The 17928-nt window shown below is 45.9% G+C and overlaps 2 protein-coding genes and 1 pseudogene across 23 annotated transcripts in view; all 3 read right to left on the bottom strand.

The window, feature by feature from the left end:
* The window catches only part of LOC112242181 (protocadherin gamma-C5-like), a 238377-nt gene that overhangs the window by 21319 nt on the left and 199130 nt on the right, over positions 1-17928 (bottom strand). For 2 of the 22 annotated variants that reach the window (XM_024429123.2, XM_024429124.2), the window contains exon 1: positions 1883-4570. The exons of 19 other annotated variants lie outside the window; for them this stretch is intronic. In XM_024429123.2, coding sequence (XP_024284891.1) covers positions 1883-4342 — 2460 coding nt within the window. In that variant the 5' untranslated portion in view covers positions 4343-4570. Of the gene's footprint in view, positions 1-1882; positions 4571-5940; positions 8583-17928 lie in introns of those variants that run through there. One more of the 22 variants, XM_042325784.1, reaches the window with a different exon arrangement.
* On the bottom strand, positions 9380-12344 carry LOC121846918 (protocadherin gamma-C5-like). The gene has a single exon (XM_042325801.1). The coding sequence runs from the start codon at positions 12049-12051 to the stop codon at positions 9583-9585; it is 2469 nt and encodes an 822-aa protein (XP_042181735.1). The 5' UTR covers positions 12052-12344; the 3' UTR covers positions 9380-9582.
* LOC112256121 lies at positions 12763-16065 on the bottom strand (annotated as a pseudogene).

Below are 17928 nucleotides of genomic sequence, written 5' to 3'. Positions count from 1 at the left end.
TGTAACTCACCAGAGAAACAGCTGCTGTGTAACACACCAGAGAATCAGCTGTTGTGTAACTCACCAGAGAAACAGCTGCTGTGTAACACACCAGAGAATCAGCTGCCGTGTAACTCACCAGAGAATCAGCTGCTGTGTAATTCACCAGAGAATCAGCTGTTGTGTAACTCACCAGAGAAACAGCTGCTGTGTAACCCACCAGAGAAATGTAAGCTGTGTAACCCACCAGAGAAACGTAAGCTATGTAACCCACCAGAGAAACAGCTGCTGTGTAACTCACCAGAGAAACAGCTGCTGTGTAACCCACCAGAGAAACAGCTGCTGTGTAACCCACCAGAGAAACGTAGGCTGTGTAACCCACCTAAGAAACAGCTGCTGTGTAACCCAGCAGAGAAACAGCTGCTGTGTAACCCACCAGAGAAACAGCTGCTGTGTAACTCACCAGAGAAACAGCTGCTGTGTAACTCACCAGAGAAACAGCTGCTGTGTAACTCACCAGAGAAACAGCTGCTGTGTAACTCACCAGAGAAACAGCTGCTGTGTAACTCACCAGAGAAACAGCTGCTGTGTAACTCACCAGAGAAACAGCTGCTGTATCCCACCAGAGAAACAGCTGCTGTATCCCACCAGAGAAACAGCTGCTGTGTAACCCACCTGAGAAATGTAAACTGTGTAACCCACCAGAGAAACGTCAGCTGTGTAACCCACCAGAGAAATATTAAAACTAAAACTAAACCACAACACCACCCACTGACCTCTTTCTATGGGGACTTTACTAAAACTATAATCACTGGTTAGGCTAAATTAAAGGATTAAAAAATGTAAATTTGGGAAAGAGGCCACAGTCTCTCCACATGAATCATCAAAACTAGAGCACAGGCAGCCATTTTGGAAACCCGGCGCTACATAGTGAGTCAGGAACAGAGAGGAGTCCTCTGTATACTGTATGTGGACAGATTTAACGGAACATACCTTTCCATCCACACCCGAGAACATAGAGTGGAATGGTATTCTTAACAAGTGCTCTGGGAATGAGGTTTGGGAATGTTTGGCCAGAGCTGCTGCCACAGGCGTACAGACGTCCACACAGGGCGAAGCCATGGTTGTCTTGGTGTCAGAGGCATGGAACCAATCAAGGTTCAGAGGACAACAGGAAGTGAGAGGTCAAGCGCTGACTCTGGAATTCCTGTTTTTCAGCTTCTGCTTTACTCTTCGACTGATTCACCCCCTCTTCTCCCTTTCCTTCCCTCTTTTCCATCCTCTCCCTCACACCCCTCCTCTTTTCTCCTCCCCCTCTCCCTCACGCCCCTCTCTCTTCCGCTCTCGGTCATCCTGTTCCCTTCCACTTCCTATCTTACTATTCCGTTACTCTATTTCCATCTGTCGTTACTCTCCTCCTCTCTACGTCCCTCCAATCTCTGCCTTCCAATCCATCCAGTCAGAAAGAGAGAGACTGCATCTCCTAGTCTTGGGTCAGATGAAATATTAAATCTCTCCTCTTCTCCTTCATCTACTCCTCTAGCTGGATGACACAGTAAGGAAAGCCCCGTCACCACGTCCTAAGGAGAAGGATGAGGCTCAACAACACTAGTCTTTAGGAGAAATACTGCATTGTTACGTGACTTAGTCAATCTAGGTGAGCAGGCTCAAGACTGGATGTTAAAAATAGTATTAGAACCATGAGTTGAATTCTCCTTTCAATATGGTAAGCTAACTCAACAAAGACAACCATCTTTGGATAAAACCTTCACCACCACTGCTTATAACCTAGTCCTTATAGACCTCAAATGACATTGAACAAGTGATTTTTCAGAAACACCTGTGATATGGCTAATAGAGTTATCTCACCAATACCCTGCCTTCTGCCCCCTGGTGCCCTCACCTCATTGGCTGAGTTCATTAGGTGCTTCCTGTTGAGCGTCATACTGAGTGTGTTGTTATGGCTCATCATGGGTGTCTTAACAAACATAAAGTCACTGCGGCTGGAGGTGGTGGAGTAGCAGGGTCTGTAGGTCCGTGTTCCTGGGGGGTCTTGAGCCCCTCCCACCACCTCCATGTAACGGATGGGTCCGTCTGTGTTGAGCTGCAGGTGGAGGTCCTTGTGGGGCCTCTGATGGTAGGCCCTGCTGGGCCGGTAATGGCTGTAGCAGCAGCCTGTCCCTCCATGGTCGCTGCGGTGGCGGAGGCATCGGACCATGATGATGAAGAAGGTGAGGAAGGACATGGCCGAGACGCAGGCCAGTGAGATGATGAGGTACAGGGTGATGTCAGACATCCCAGTCCGCCGCATCCCCGACGTCTTCCGGTTGTCCATGGCGGCGTCACTGGCGCCCTTCTCCTCCACTGTTACCGTAATGGCCACAGTGGTGGAGAGAGTAGGTTCGCCGTTGTCCTGGACGACCACAGTGATGTCATAGGCGGAGCCACCCTCCTCCTCGGCTAGCTTGCGAGTGGTGCGGAGCTCGCCGGTGTGCGGGGTGATGAGGAACAGAGCAGCGTGAGGCCCGGGGGCGATGGAGTAGAACAACCAGGCGTTATGACCGCTATCGGGATCCACCCCAACCAGTTTATTAATGAGATGCCCTGGCCCAGCCGACAGCGGTACACTGAGCTGCAGCGCCGTATCCTGGGGGAAGGGGGGGTACACGATGAGGGGCGCATTGTCGTTAAGATCTACTACGAACACATGCACGGTGACGTTGGTGGTCCGAGGTGGCGCCCCGGCGTCTCGAGCCTGTACCTCAATGCGGAAGGCGCTGAGGGTTTCATGGTCCAGGGAGTGCATGCTATAGATGTGGCCAGTCTCTGGGTTGATGTAGACATAGGAGGAGATGTGTGAGCCCTGGACCATGCTGGGCAGGATGGAAAAGGAGACGCGGGCATTTTCCCCTATGTCCGGGTCAGAGGCCACCACCATGGCGATTGGGGTGCTGGGGGCGTTGTTCTCGGGGACGTCCACTGAGTAAGAGGCTTGGGAGAACGACGGAGCGTTGTCATTCACGTCTGACAGCTTGACCACGAAGGTCGTACATGACGACAGGGGAGGGGATCCAGCGTCGGTCGCCATGATGACCACAGTGTAATCAGCCATGGTCTCTCTGTCCAGGTTGCCGTCGGTGATGAGGTTGTAGTGCTCTCCAAAGGCGGAGTTGAGTTTGAAGGGCAGGCCAGACTGGACCTTTAATGTTACCTTGCCGTTCTTACCAGAGTCCAGGTCCCTTGCGCTGATGAGGGCGATAACTGTGCCCAGTGCTGCGTCCTCCTGGATAGGACTGGTCAGTGACGTCAACATCACCTCCGGAGAGTTATCATTCACGTCAGTGACTTCAACTTTGATGTTACAGGATGCTTCCATGGCGGGGGTTCCCCCATCCCTGGCCAGCACAGTGACGTAATACTCATTCGCTGTCTCGTAATCCACGTGACCATTCACACGGACCTCACCGGTTTTCGAATCCACGCTGAATAGCTTGAGCACCCTGTCCGGCGTGTATTTACTAAACAGGAAGGAGATCTCCCCGTTCTGAGCATAATCCGCGTCGGTTGCGATCAGTTTCGTTACTAAAGTGCCCTTTTCAACATTCTCCAACAGGCTAACTTTTTTAATCGACATGTCAAAGACGGGCGCGTTGTCATTGACGTCCAGAATTGTAATGAGTAGAAGAGTGGAGCCAGACTTCTCTGGCTGTCCCCCGTCTAGGGCAGTAAGCAACAGGCGAAACGAGGCCTGCGTCTCCCTATCCAAAGCCTTCACTAAAACTAACTCCGGGAACTTATCCCCGTCACTTTTCGTTTCCACATTCAAAACAAAGCGGTCGTTGGATGCGAGGTGATACGTACGCAGAGAGTTGATACCCACATCTGGATCGTGCGCACTCTCCAGTCGGAACCGGGTGCCCGGCGCGGCCGCCTCTGATATCTCCAAGGAAATATTATTCGTGGAAAACTGCGGCGCATTGTCATTCACATCCACAATATCCACAAGAACACGATGTATTGCTAAAGGGTCCTCGAGTACAATCTCAACATGCAGTGAACATGTTGCACTTAATTCGCACATGTGTTCCCTGTCAATTGTCTGTCTAATAATAAAATCCCCAGTCGCCTGGTTCACCTCGAAGTACTGCGCGTTAGATTCCGAGACCACCCGCAATTTTCTCTGAATTATCATTTGAACGGTGAGACCCAAATCTTTAACGATATTCCCGACCACAGCCCCCGGACTGAGCTCTTCTGACACCGAGTAACTAAGCTGGGCGGTCGCGCCCATGAGGCAAGCCAGGGAAAACCATAGCCTCAGCACGGGCCACCCTCCGCAGTGCTTCCTCTGTCTGGATTCCATTATGAGAGGGGTCCGGGGGATGGAAAAGTTAAAAGTTCCTCTTTACCTTAACTAATCCATAGTTTCGTGAAAACAACCGTACCAGGCTGTTGGTAAACACTTCCGCTTAAGAAAAAGTGCGGTGGGAAGTTTATAAGTAATCATGACGCCGTTATTCTATACGTAAAATAAAGAGTAAAGGTAAAACTGCTTGAAGGCTCGGCTAAAACTCTCCCCAGTCTGTCTCCTCTGCTCCGCTCCTCTTAGGGCGGGGACACAAAGACCCGTTTCCTATTGGCCGAGCACCCGGGACTTGCTCCCCATACAGAAAGAACTCTTTCACAAAGCGGAGAGAGTGAAAACGTTTTAGAGGCACTTCTTTTGCACTAACAACCAAGTTACCGACACGTTACAGGCGAAATCCATTATTGTTTTAAGCAAAACAACTCAATGCACAACAGAAAGGCAAAGGGAAGCGTAAAAGCTAATTATTGAGTTTGTTTTTTTAAAGAAAGTGACTTATGCCTTTTCCAAAGGCATGCTGCACAGACCGAAACAAAAAGGGTGGGTATGAACCACAACTGTAAGTATGAACTTGTTGTTATGTTTTGTCAACGAAAGGAACTTATTCCACTGAATATAGGCAACGTTAAAAGGGAAGTGATGAACTGATGGTCAAATTGCAATGATAGATTTAGCCGCAAGGTGGCATGTTTCCAAAGCGTTTCCATTTCAGACGTGTTGATAACGCTTGAATCATACACCATTATGCAACCTAGACTCGTCTTGGCAAGGAGGCAGCAATGTCATTGATGACAAATACAACGAGCATTGGCCTACTTACAACAGCTGTGTTGTAACAGGCCTACTACAACAGTTAATAAATGGCATATGCACTTATTTACATTTACATTTTAGTAATTTAGCAGACGCTATTATCCAGAGGGATTTACAGTTAGATTACAAAAGTCACTTATCGTTTGATCCGGTGAAAATTAGTAGGCCTACGGTACTGACAAAATACTTTAATGATAAATTACAGTACTATGATATAGGCCTAAAGAAATCCATATAATTCACTGGTATGCTAAATGAGGTAATCAACGAAAGAGGGTTTAAGAACTATTAACACAATTTGTCCGGTGTAAATTCATATTTTGAAAAATCATAATTGTCTTCATCATTTTCGTTATGAAGAAAATATTTTACATGAAACCACAAGCCTACATTTTTTATGTAGTTGATAAGTGTTTACAATGAATTATTTTTCTGAACTACTCTACAACCATATATGACATGCAGGTCAAGATATCATCCATTCTCATAGGCTACAACGTTGAGGTGAATGTGCATACCGGTAAGCATGATTTGGCGCTAATACTATATAATATTAGGCCGACATTGTTATATCATAAAGTGCACCCTGGACAATTAAACGTCACAATACAGTTCATCATACACTCTCAGGGTGTGATGTCATAACTGATGGTGGATCTTCACTTACGGATTATGACATCATAGGCTACATGAAAAATTAACTCTGAATTCTCATGATAGGACGTCATAAAGCACTAGAGTCAGGAATATTATTCGTCACAATGCTGTTGTTTACTGCTCACCTGCTGGCTCTCAAAGGTCCAGGCGCTGTCGGGTAAAGACGCGTCTAGAACGTTGATCATCTCCTTAAAGTCAGTGGTGCTGCTGGGCTTAACGAAGGTGAAATCACTGAACTCTGACATGGGAGAGAGACAGGACCTGAAGGACTGACTCTGAGACAACATGTCCCCTCCCAGGACCTCTTCGTACTTAATAGGCCCGTCAGTGTTGAGCTGGATCTGCAGGTTTCTATTGGGGTTATTGTAGCCGTCCAAATCGTCCAGTCTCATGCAGCAACTACCGCTGCTCCTGCTGTTTCTAACGCACTTGACCGCTAACATGACAAAAGTCACCAGAGACAGCATGGACACCGAGGCCAGAGAGAGGATCAAATACAGGGTGATTCTCCCGCTTTTCTTGCCGGGCTCTGGCGCTTTCTGCCGGAGGTCCAAGATGGGTTCTTGGAGCCCGTCCTCTACCAGTATGGCCACTGTGACAGTGGAAGACTGTACCGGTTCCCCGTCGTCCTTTATCTCTATAAGCAGCCTCTGAGAGGAGTCGTCCTGCTCGGACACAGCGCGTTTAGTCCTTACTTCCCCTGTGTAAAGATTGACATTGAACAGAGACGCATCTGTGGCCTCCGCCAGTTTATACGAGATCCAGGCGTTATGACCCGAGTCTGCGTCCACGGCCGTTACCTTAGTAACCAGGTGGCCTGCTTTAGAATAGCGGGGCATCTTCTGGTGAGAGAGCGAGCCCAGGGCAGCGGAGGGGTAAATAACAGCGGGGACATTGTCGTTCTGGTCCAGGATAAAAACATGGACAGTGGCGTTGCTGCTCAGAGACGGAGAGCCGTGGTCCTTTGCCTGCACCAGAATCTGAAACACCTTCAGTGTTTCATAGTCAAACGAGTGCATGCTGTAGATGCTGCCGTTATCAGAGTTCATATACACATAGGAGGAGACAGACACGCCCTGCACTTTGGTGTCCAGGATACAGTAGGAGATTTTGGCATTATCCCCGAAATCCAGGTCAGATGCAGATACTGAGGAGAGCATGGAGCCTGGTAGTCCATTCTCTTTTAAATAGACATCATAGGAGGACTGAGTAAATTTAGGGAAGTTGTCGTTGACATCAATGATACTGACAGGTATAGTTTTCTTGGTAGTCAGGGGAGGGGAGCCCGAATCTGTGGCTGTTATCTCAATTTTATACTCTGAGAAGCTCTCTCGGTCTAAAACACCACTGGTGACCAGTGCGTAATTATTAGAAAATGACGGGTTCAGTTTGAAAGGATAGTCTCGCGGGAGCTCTAACGTTACGTTACCGTTATTCCCGGAGTCTAGGTCCCGGGCACTGATCAAAGCCACTACTGTGCCACTGGGTGCGTCTTCGCGCACAGGGCTCGGTTTAGAGGTGAGGACGATTTCAGGAGAGTTGTCATTAACGTCTACGACTTCTACCTGCACACTACAATGTCCCTCCATTTTAGGGGTGCCTTTGTCTTTCGCGCTGATGTCAATTTCAAAATTTACAGCACTCTCGAAATCTAATTCCCCCTTTAAAAATAATTTCCCGGTCACACGATCAATCTCAAATACAGACAGCACGGACTCAGGTGTATGCACACCGAACGAATAATCTACCTCCCCATTTTGGCCCTCGTCGATGTCTGTCGCTTTAGGTTGTAGTATTAGAGTACCATTCGCGCTACTTTCACTTACATAAACTTTATACACAGTTTTTTCAAAAACGGGAATATTGTCATTATTATCAAGTACTGTAATTGTTATTTGTGCCGTTCCGGATCTTATGGGATTACCCCCATCAAGCGCTGTCAATAATAGCTGATGGAAAACCTTTTTCTCTCTGTCCAGTGTTTTTGCCAAAACCAGTTCTGGCACTTTTCTTCCACCAGTGATTTCTTTTAATTTTAAAGTAAAACATTCGTCTTTACTAAGAGTATATGATTTTAGAGAATTACTTCCAACATCTGGGTCTTGTGCGCTTTCTAAAGGAAAACGTACACCTGCTGCAGTAGATTCAGCTATCTCTAATGTATGTTGTTTTGAAGGAAAACTAGGGGAGTTGTCATTCATATCTTGTATTTCTACCTCAACACGATATAGTTGTAACGGATTCTCAATAACAACCTGCAGAGGTAGAACGCAGCTGGCGCTTTGTCCGCATAAAGTCTCTCTGTCTATTCTCTCATTGACGACCAGCTCGCCCTTCCCCGCATCCACACTAAAGTACTGCTTACCAGCCTCAGAGGCGACACGCAGTTTACGGTCAAAAATCTCAGATAGTCCCAAACCCAGATCTTTGGCTAGATTTCCTACCACAGAGCCCTGTTTCAGTTCCTCCGGGATGGTGTAGCGAGTCTGTCCGTCTATTGTACTCCACAAGAGAAAGAAATGATGCCACCAAAGAGCCAGCCATCTCCAGTCTCGGTATCCCATTCTCTTTGTCATTCCTGATCCGTTACAGCACAATTCCTAATTAAATACTGTCCAGAACAAAGAGTGTCATATCAAAACATCTCCAGAATGTATATTCATTCAGCAATTTTCCCATAAATGTTTTATCACGACATGGACGTTGTGTTTGGAGTATGTAGTCTTTACGTGTATGGAAGCGCATCCCTCTCTCTCCTCCAGCTCGGAGTAATTGTAAGGGTTACGTTGCTGAGGCTGGGGGAGGGGGTAGATCTCTTTGGACAGTTCTGCACACTATTGGTGCACAGCGTACATCTCTAACACCCAATGAGGGGCCACCAGTACAGACCTCTTAAAGTCACAGCAGTCACACTACCCACGCGCTCTAACACCCACTGACAGCACACAGAGAGAGTCCCATTAGCCCCTGCAATAATATACTGTTCATGTTGATGTACAACATCCTATGGGCAGCCAAGAGGTAAGCCTATGACTCAGAATGTGTAAAGGTGTAAACCAGGATGGAAAATAAAATACCCTGTTGCTCACAGACTTCATCCCAAACAGTCATTCTAAAAAGAGCCCAAGTGGAAGGAAACACCTTTTTTTTTTACTACGAAGTTTATATAAACTATCAAATGAGCTGCAATCAATCATACAAATACCAGCAATTGTACAATTTAAAAATGTTCAACAACTGTAAATGTATTTCTCTGTTAGACTGCCATGAGCCCACAGAATCACACCGTTGATTCCGACGTGGTGTTAATCAGGGTCACAACAGAACTACCACCACGTTTAACACCCACAGAAATTATCACTCAGTCACTGATGATTATGACCAGGGGATTCCTGTGGTTTACTAACCATCCATTGAAGATGGCTGCCTACGTCAGCAGTTCAATTAAGAGTAACCGGCTGATAATATGTTTTACATAATTGTATTATGAAAAACTGAAACCATGATTTCGATTCATATTATTGTAAGGTTCCGTGGCAGAGTTTTTCACTGCACCTACTTCCTCTAATACATGACGAATACTGAGCATAAACTATGCGCTAGCCACAAAATATTCTTATTCTATCTAAACACCCACCCCAAACAACAAGCTATGATTTATGAAATGAAAGACACCAGTGGAGGTTATTTTGTTACGTATTCTTCTAATGGTGATTAATGACGTCACTAAACAGTCTACATTCGAATATCATAACCATCACAATCAACTACAGTTCACTGCTCACCTGCTGGCTCTCAAAGGTCCAGGCGCTGTCGGGTAAAGACGCGTCTAGAACGTTGATCATCTCCTTAAAGTCAGTGGTGCTGCTGGGCTTAACGAAGGTGAAATCACTGAACTCTGACATGGGAGAGAGACAGGACCTGAAGGACTGACTCTGAGACAACATGTCCCCTCCCAGGACCTCTACATACTTAATAGGCCCGTCAGTGTTGAGCTGGATCTGCAGATTTCTATTGGGGTTATTGTAGCCGTCCAAATCGTCCAGTCTCATGCAGCAACTACCGCTGCTCCTGCTGTTTCTAACGCACTTGACCGCTAACATGACAAAAGTCACCAGAGACAGCATGGACACCGAGGCCAGAGAGAGGATCAAATACAGGGTGATTCTCCCGCTTTTCTTGCCGGGCTCTGGCGCTTTCTGCCGGAGGTCCAAGATGGGTTCTTGGAGCCCGTCCTCTACCAGTATGGCCACTGTGACCGTGGAAGACTGTACCGGTTCCCCGTCGTCCTTTATCTCTATAAGCAGCCTCTGAGAGGAGTCGTCCTGCTCGGACACAGCGCGTTTAGTCCTTACTTCCCCTGTGTAAAGATTGACATTGAACAGAGACGCATCTGTGGCCTCCGCCAGTTTATACGAGATCCAGGCGTTATGACCCGAGTCTGCGTCCACGGCCGTTACCTTAGTAACCAGGTGGCCTGCTTTAGAAGAGCGGGGCATCTTCTGGTGAGAGAGCGAGCCCAGGGCAGCGGAGGGGTAAATAACAGCGGGGGCATTGTCGTTCTGGTCCAGGATAAAAACATGGACAGTGGCGTTGCTGCTCAGAGACGGAGAGCCGTGGTCCTTTGCCTGCACCAGAATCTGAAACACCTTCAGTGCCTCATAGTCAAACGAGTGCATGCTGTAGATGCTGCCGTTATCAGAGTTCATATACACATAGGAGGAGACAGACACGCCCTGCACTTTGGTGTCCAGGATACAGTAGGAGATCTTGGCATTATCCCCGAAATCCAGGTCAGATGCAGATACTGAGGAGAGCATGGAGCCTGGTAGTCCATTCTCTTTTAAATAGACATTATAGGAGGACTGAGTGAATTTAGGGGAGTTGTCGTTGACATCAATGATACTGACAGGTATAGTTTTCTTGGTAGTCAGGGGAGGGGAGCCCGAATCTGTGGCTGTTATCTCAATATTATACCCTGAGAAGCTCTCTCGGTCTAAAACACCACTGGTGACCAGTGCATAATTATTAGAAAATGACGGTTTCAAACTAAAATGATAGTCTCGCGGGAGTTGTAACGTAACTTTACCGTTATTACCGGAGTCTAGGTCACGGGCGCTGATCAAAGCCACGACTGTGCCACTTGGCGCATCTTCTCGCACCGGACTCGGTTGGGAGGTGAGGACGATTTCGGGAGCATTGTCGTTCAGGTCAACCACTTCCACCTGCAGACTACAGTGTCCTTCCATCTCCGGGATACCTTTATCTTTAGCAGTGATATCAATTTCAAAGTTTGCAGCAGTTTCGTAATCTAATTTACCTTTCAAAAACATCTCTCCTGTTTCCGTATCAATATCAAATGTAGAAAGTACAGACTCGGGTGTGTGCTCACCAAATGTATATTTTACCTCACCATTTTGACCATCATCTTTATCCGTTGCCTTAAGTTTAACCATGAAAGCGCCTTTTGCGCTATTTTCGCCGATGGAAGCTTTATACACTGATTTTTCGAATACGGGGATATTATCATTTACATCAAGCACTGTGATTGTTATCTGTGACGTCCCGGATCTGACTGGACTCCCCCCATCTAGTGCTGTCAATAGTAGCTGATGGACAGCTTTTTTCTCTCGGTCAAGTGGTTTCTCTAAAACCAGTTCAGGGACTTTTCTTCCATTACGAAGCTCTTTTACTTTTAAACTAAAACAGTCGTCTTTACTGATGGTATAGGATTTAAATGAGTTGCTTCCCACGTCAGGGTCCACTGCGCTCTCCAACGGAAAACGAACACCCGCTACGGTAGATTCTGCGATTTTTAAAGCCTGCTCCTTTGTGAGAAAAGTAGGGGAATTGTCATTTATGTCTCGTATGTCCACCTCAATTCGATGTAACTGTAACGGGTTCTCAATTACAACCTTTAGAGGTAAAATGCAGCTGGCGCTTTGTCCGCATAAAGTGTCTCTATCTATTCTCTCATTGACGACCAGCTCGCCCTTCCCCGCATCCACACTGAAGTACTGCTTACCAGCCTCAGAAGCGACACGCAGCTTACGGTCAAACATCTCAGATAGTCCCAAACCCAGATCTTTGGCTAGATTTCCTACCACAGAGCCCTGTTTCAGTTCCTCCGGGATGGTGTAGCGAGTCTGTCCGTCTATTGTACTCCACAAGAGAAATAAATGATGCCACCAAAGAGCCAACCATCTCCAGTCTCGGTATCCCATTCTCTTTGTCATCCCTGATCTGTTATAACACAATTCCCACTTAAATACTGTCCAGAACAAAGAGCTTCATATCAAAATATATCTCCAGAATGTATATTCCATTTAGCATCTTCCATTAGTTTTGATATAGAAACTGATGTTTAGATTACATTATCCTTCCGTCTGTGTAAGTACATCCCTCTCTCTTCTCCGGCTCGGAGGATTGGAAGGGTTACGGTGCTGAGGCTGAGGGGAGGGAGTAGATCTCTTTGTACAGTTCTGAACACTATTGGTGCACAGCGTGCATCTTTAACACCCAATGAGAGACCAACAGAACAGACCTCTTAAAGCCACAGCAGCATCCAGGAGCTGCATATAAGCACTCTGACGCAACACACACACAGAGAGAGATAGTTATGGTCAGCTCACTATTTTTGATATACTGTCTATCTATATTGTTGTGAAATCTATTATGGACAGGGCTGCCCATAGCCAACAGAAAGGAATAGGTTCAAGTGTAAACAACCATGATCATCATATAAATGCGTTCAAGTGTAAACCATGATCAGAAATATTCTCTCTCATTACGCACAGACATCATCCAAAACATTGCCATTCTAGTGGAGCCCATAGGAAGGAAACACTTGGTTTTACTATTATACATTAACTATTCATTGAGCTGCAATGAATGTGAACAATATACTGTATATCTTACAGCAATTATAAATGATCCTCTCTTTGCCATCGCGGCCACAAAAACAACACAGTTCATTCAAAGGGAATGTCGCTGTCCATGGTGCTGAAACCCTCAGCCTCTATAAACCAGTCAGACTGAAACATAATCATGCCCAACACGCACTACAGACAGTAACAATAGTTTTTACACTGTCTCTGAGGATTACAACCAAGATTGAAATCATTCAGCTATTTCGAAATCATAGCGAAATCATACAGCAAATTATCTAACGTGGATACACCTAAAGGATGGAACAATTGGGCTGTTTTGTTCAATGGTGAAATTATTTCGAATTGACAAAACACTGCTTGAATTCTAAGTTTCACTCCGACTTCAGCTGCACAGCAGTTAGTAACTATGTATTTACTGGCTTTAGGACGTGACATATGGAGTCTCAAAATGAACCTACCATTATATTCCATCATTATAAAGGAAACTACTATCAGAAGAACAAGTTGAGATTTGGTAAATGTTGAAATACAAACTACTATACGTTACAAAACAGTCTACATTCGAATATCATAACAATCACAATCAACTACAGTTCACTGCTCACCTGCTGGCTCTCAAAGGTCCAGGCGCTGTCGGGTAAAGACGCGTCTAGAACGTTGATCATCTCCTTAAAGTCAGTGGTGCTGCTGGGCTTAACGAAGGTGAAATCACTGAACTCTGACATGGGAGAGAGACAGGACCTGAAGGACTGACTCTGAGACAACATGTCCCCTCCCAGGACCTCTACGTACTTAATAGGCCCGTCAGTGTTGAGCTGGATCTGCAGGTTTCTATTGGGGTTATTGTAGCCGTCCAAATCGTCCAGTCTCATGCAGCAACTACCGCTGCTCCTGCTGTTTCTAACGCACTTGACCGCTAACATGACAAAAGTCACCAGAGACAGCATGGACACCGAGGCCAGAGAGAGGATCAAATACAGGGTGATTCTCCCGCTTTTCTTGCCGGGCTCTGGCGCTTTCTGCCGGAGGTCCAAGATGGGTTCTTGGAGCCCGTCCTCTACCAGTATGGCCACTGTGACCGTGGAAGACTGTACCGGTTCCCCGTCGTCCTTTATCTCTATAAGCAGCCTCTGAGAGGAGTCGTTCTGCTCGGACACAGCGCGTTTAGTCCTTACTTCCCCTGTGTAAAGATTTGACATTGAACAGAGACGCATCTGTGGCCTCCGTCAGTTTATACGAGATCCAGGCGTTATGACCCGAGTCTGCGTCCACGGCCGTTACCTTAGTAACCAGGTGGCCTGCTTTAGAAGAGCGGGGCATCTTCTGGTGAGAGAGCGAGCCCAGGGCAGCGGAGGGGTAAATAACAGCGGGGGCATTGTCGTTCTGGTCCAGGATAAAAACATGGACAGTGGCGTTGCTGCTCAGAGACGGAGAGCCGTGGTCCTTTGCCTGCACCAGAATCTGAAACACCTTCAGTGCCTCATAGTCAAACGAGTGCATGCTGTAGATGCTGCCGTTATCAGAGTTCATATACACATAGGAGGAGACAGACACGCCCTGCACTTTGGAGTCTAGGATGGAGTAAGAGATTTTGGCATTATCCCCGACATCCAGGTCAGATGCAGATACTGAGGAGAGCATGGAGCCTGGTAGTCCATTCTCTTTTAAATAGACATTATAGGAGGACTGAGTGAATTTAGGAGAGTTGTCGTTGACATCAATGATACTGACAGGTATAGTTTTCTTGGTAGTCAGGGGAGGGGAGCCCGAATCAGTGGCTGTTATCTCAATTTTATACTCTGAGAAGCTCTCTCGGTCTAAAACACCACTGGTGACCAGTGCGTAATTATTAGAAAATGACGGTTTCAGATTAAAAGGATAGTCTCGCGGGAGTTGTAACGTTACGTTACCGTTTTCCCCGGAGTCTTGGTCTCGGGCACTAATCAAAGCCACTACTGTGCCACTGGGTGCGTCTTCGCGCAACGGACTCGGCTTGGAGGTCAAAATTATTTCAGGAGGGTTGTCGTTTACGTCAACTACCTCCACCCGAACACTACATTGTCCCTCCATTTCCGGAGTGCCGTTATCTTTTGCATTGATATCAATTTCATATGTAGCAGCATTTTCGAAATCTAATTCTCCTTTCAAAAACATCTCCCCTGTGTCTGAATCGATGTCAAATATAGAAAGCACAGCATTGGGGGTGCGCTCACCAAATGAATACTTCACCTCCCCATTTTGAACATCGTCTACGTCTATCGCTTTAAGTTTGACCATAAAAGTACCTTTTGGACTATTTTCGTGTATGGAAACCTTGTACAATGCCTTTTCAAACACTGGAAACTTGTCGTTTACATCAAAGCACTGTAATAGTTATCTGTGACGTCCCGGATCTGACAGGACTCCCCCCATCTAGTGCAGTTAATAGTAGCTGATGGACAGCTTGTTTCTCTCGATCTAGAGGTTTTTCTAATACTAACTCTGGGGCTTTTCTTCCATTAATAAGGTCTCTTACCTTTAAACTAAAGCACTCGTCTTTACTAATTGTGTAATACTTGAGTGCGTTACTTCCCACATCTGGGTCATCTGCGCTCTCCAAAGAAAATCGCCTGCCTACAACAACAGATTCCGCTATTTTCAACGTGAGTTCATTTGTTATAAAATTTGGTGAATTGTCATTTATGTCTCGTATTTCCACCTCAATTCGATACAACTGTAACGGGTTCTCAATGACAACCTGCAGAGGTAAAACGCAGCTGGCGCTTTGTCCACATACAGTCTCTCTATCTATTCTCTCATTTACGATCAGCTCGCCCTTCCCTGCATCCACACTAAAGTACTGCTTACCAGCCTCAGAAGCGACACGCAGTTTACGGTCAAATATCTCAGATAGTCCCAAACCCAGATCTTTGGCTAGATTTCCTATCACAGAGCCCTGTTTCAGTTCCTCCGGGATGGTGTAGCGAGTCTGTCCGTCTGTTGTACTCCACAAGAGAAATAAATGATGCCACCAAAGAGCCAGCCATCTCCAGTCTCGGTATCCCATTCTCTTTGTTATCCCTGATCCGTTATAACACAATTCCCACTTAAATACTGTCCAGAACAAAGAGCTTCATATCAAAATACCTCTCCAGAATACATATTTCATTAATCATTATTTCGTTAATTTTGTATCACGATAAGGATGTGTTTAGAGGATGTTGTATCTCCGTGTGTATGACTGCGTCCCCCTCTCTTCTCCAGCTCAGAATATTGTAAGGGTTAAGGTGCTGAGGCTAGAGGGAGGGAGTAGATCTCTTTGAACAGTTCTGCACGCTATTGGTGCACAGCGTGCATCTCTAACACCCAATGAGAGGCCAAAATAACAGACTTTTTAAAGCCAGAGCAGCATCCAGGAGCTGTCCAAGCGCTCTGACAGAGCAACACACACAGAGAAAGAGAGAGAGAGACAGAGAGAAAGACAGAGAGAGAGAGAGAGACACACAGAGAGAGAGAGAGAGAGAGTGAAGGACTGTATTTTCCATTGAACAATAATACATTGTCTATATTGATGTGAAAAATATTATGGAGAGTCCAGAGGTAGGTTATATTTAAGAATTCATAAATGTGTGAAGCGGCGTCGGAAATATCGTGTGACTTTGCGCACAGATACCAACACATTGGCTTTCCAATAGAGCCCCTTGCTTGGAAGAAAATACATTTGACTAGATCTCTTATAGTTTACATAAAATAATGATTGAGTGGCAGAAAAAAGATACCGAAATTCGGTGACCAAGTTATTCATTATTTATCAACCGAGCTTTGTTCTGAACCTAAAATAACATGCATTGATTTGTGCAATGTTGAAACAAAACAGTGGTGCTGCTGGGCTTAACGAAGGTGAAATCACTGAACTCTGACATGGGAGAGAGACAGGACCTGAAGGACTGACTCTGAGACATGTCCCCTCCCAGGACCTCTACGTACTTAATAGGCCCGTCAGTGTAGAGCTGGATCTGCAGATGTCTGTGTCACACAGGAGGACACAGACACGTCCTGCACTTTGGAGTCTAGGACGGAGTAGGAGATCTTGACACAATCCCCCAGGTCTGGATCAGTAACGGAGGTTGAAAATAATATTTTCCCCGGTGTGTAATTATCTTTTACATACACTGGGTAGGAAGGCTGAGAGAATAGCGGTAGATTGTCATTCACATCTAACACATCAACAGTGATAGTTTTCTTGCTAGATAGAGGGTTTTCTCCTGAATCACTAGCACTGATCTCTATACTGGGAGTGACGCTCACTGTCAAGAGGTGCGTTAGTTACCGGTGCATAATGCTTGGATACGGACGGGTTCAATTTGAATGGAGACGTTGGGGACACGCTCAACCTCACCTTCCCATTGTCTCCTGAATCTGGGTCTTTATCGCTTTGCAAAGCTGTCCCATTCCCGATAGGCGAATCCTCCGGAACAGTAGTACTTAGAGACGTCATAATGATCTCTGGGATGTTGCCATTGACGTCAGTTATTTGAAATTCAACACCACAATGCCCATCCATCTCTGGGTTGCCTTTGTTTTTTGTAATAACGTAAAATACATGTGAATACGTTTTTTCATAATCTAGTTAAGTTTTTACTATAATTACCCCAGATAAATGGTACATTTCAAATCATGTTGCCACTGAGTCTGGCGTTTGATCGACAAAAAGACCTGCTCGATATCCCCACGTTCTTCATCTGATCTGTCGCTTTTACGCGTAAAATCACAGTGACGTGAGCAACATTTTCGTTAACACTAGCCTCATAAAACTGTCTCTCAAACAGTGGTGCGTTATTGTTAATATCAAGCACCCTAATACTAGTCTCAGAGGTTCCTGAATGTTGTCCCATCACAGTGGTTTTTGTTCGTTAATGTTAATGCAGTAAGAGAGTATTGTTTTTGCAGCTCCACCAGAATCCAGTATATATTCTATCCTTTTTTTCGTAAGAAAACAGGGAGAATTGTCATTAATATCCCCCTGCATTTGAATCTCGACTCAGTGATATAAAGTAATTTGCAGCTGCACTATCTCCAAAAGCAATAGACACGGAAATCTTTGTCCACACATATCCTCTCTGTCTATCCTCTCACTGACGACCAGCTCTCCAAATCCACTCTGAAATCCTGCTTACCAGCCTCCGATGTTATCCGTACTTTACGATGGTAAATCTCAGATAGTCCCAACCCCAGATCTTTGGC

The sequence above is a fragment of the Oncorhynchus tshawytscha genome, linkage group LG08 (genome assembly GCF_018296145.1).
Source record: "Oncorhynchus tshawytscha isolate Ot180627B linkage group LG08, Otsh_v2.0, whole genome shotgun sequence".
NCBI classification, from domain to species: Eukaryota; Metazoa; Chordata; class Actinopteri; order Salmoniformes; family Salmonidae; genus Oncorhynchus; species Oncorhynchus tshawytscha.
Note: the sequence above shows the minus strand (reverse complement) of the source record. Positions and strands in the feature narration are given on the sequence as shown.

Coding starts and splice junctions, on each gene's coding strand:
- LOC121846918 (XM_042325801.1), bottom strand. CDS start 12,051: ATGACAAAGAGAATGGGATACCGAGACTGGAGATGGTTGGCTCTTTGG.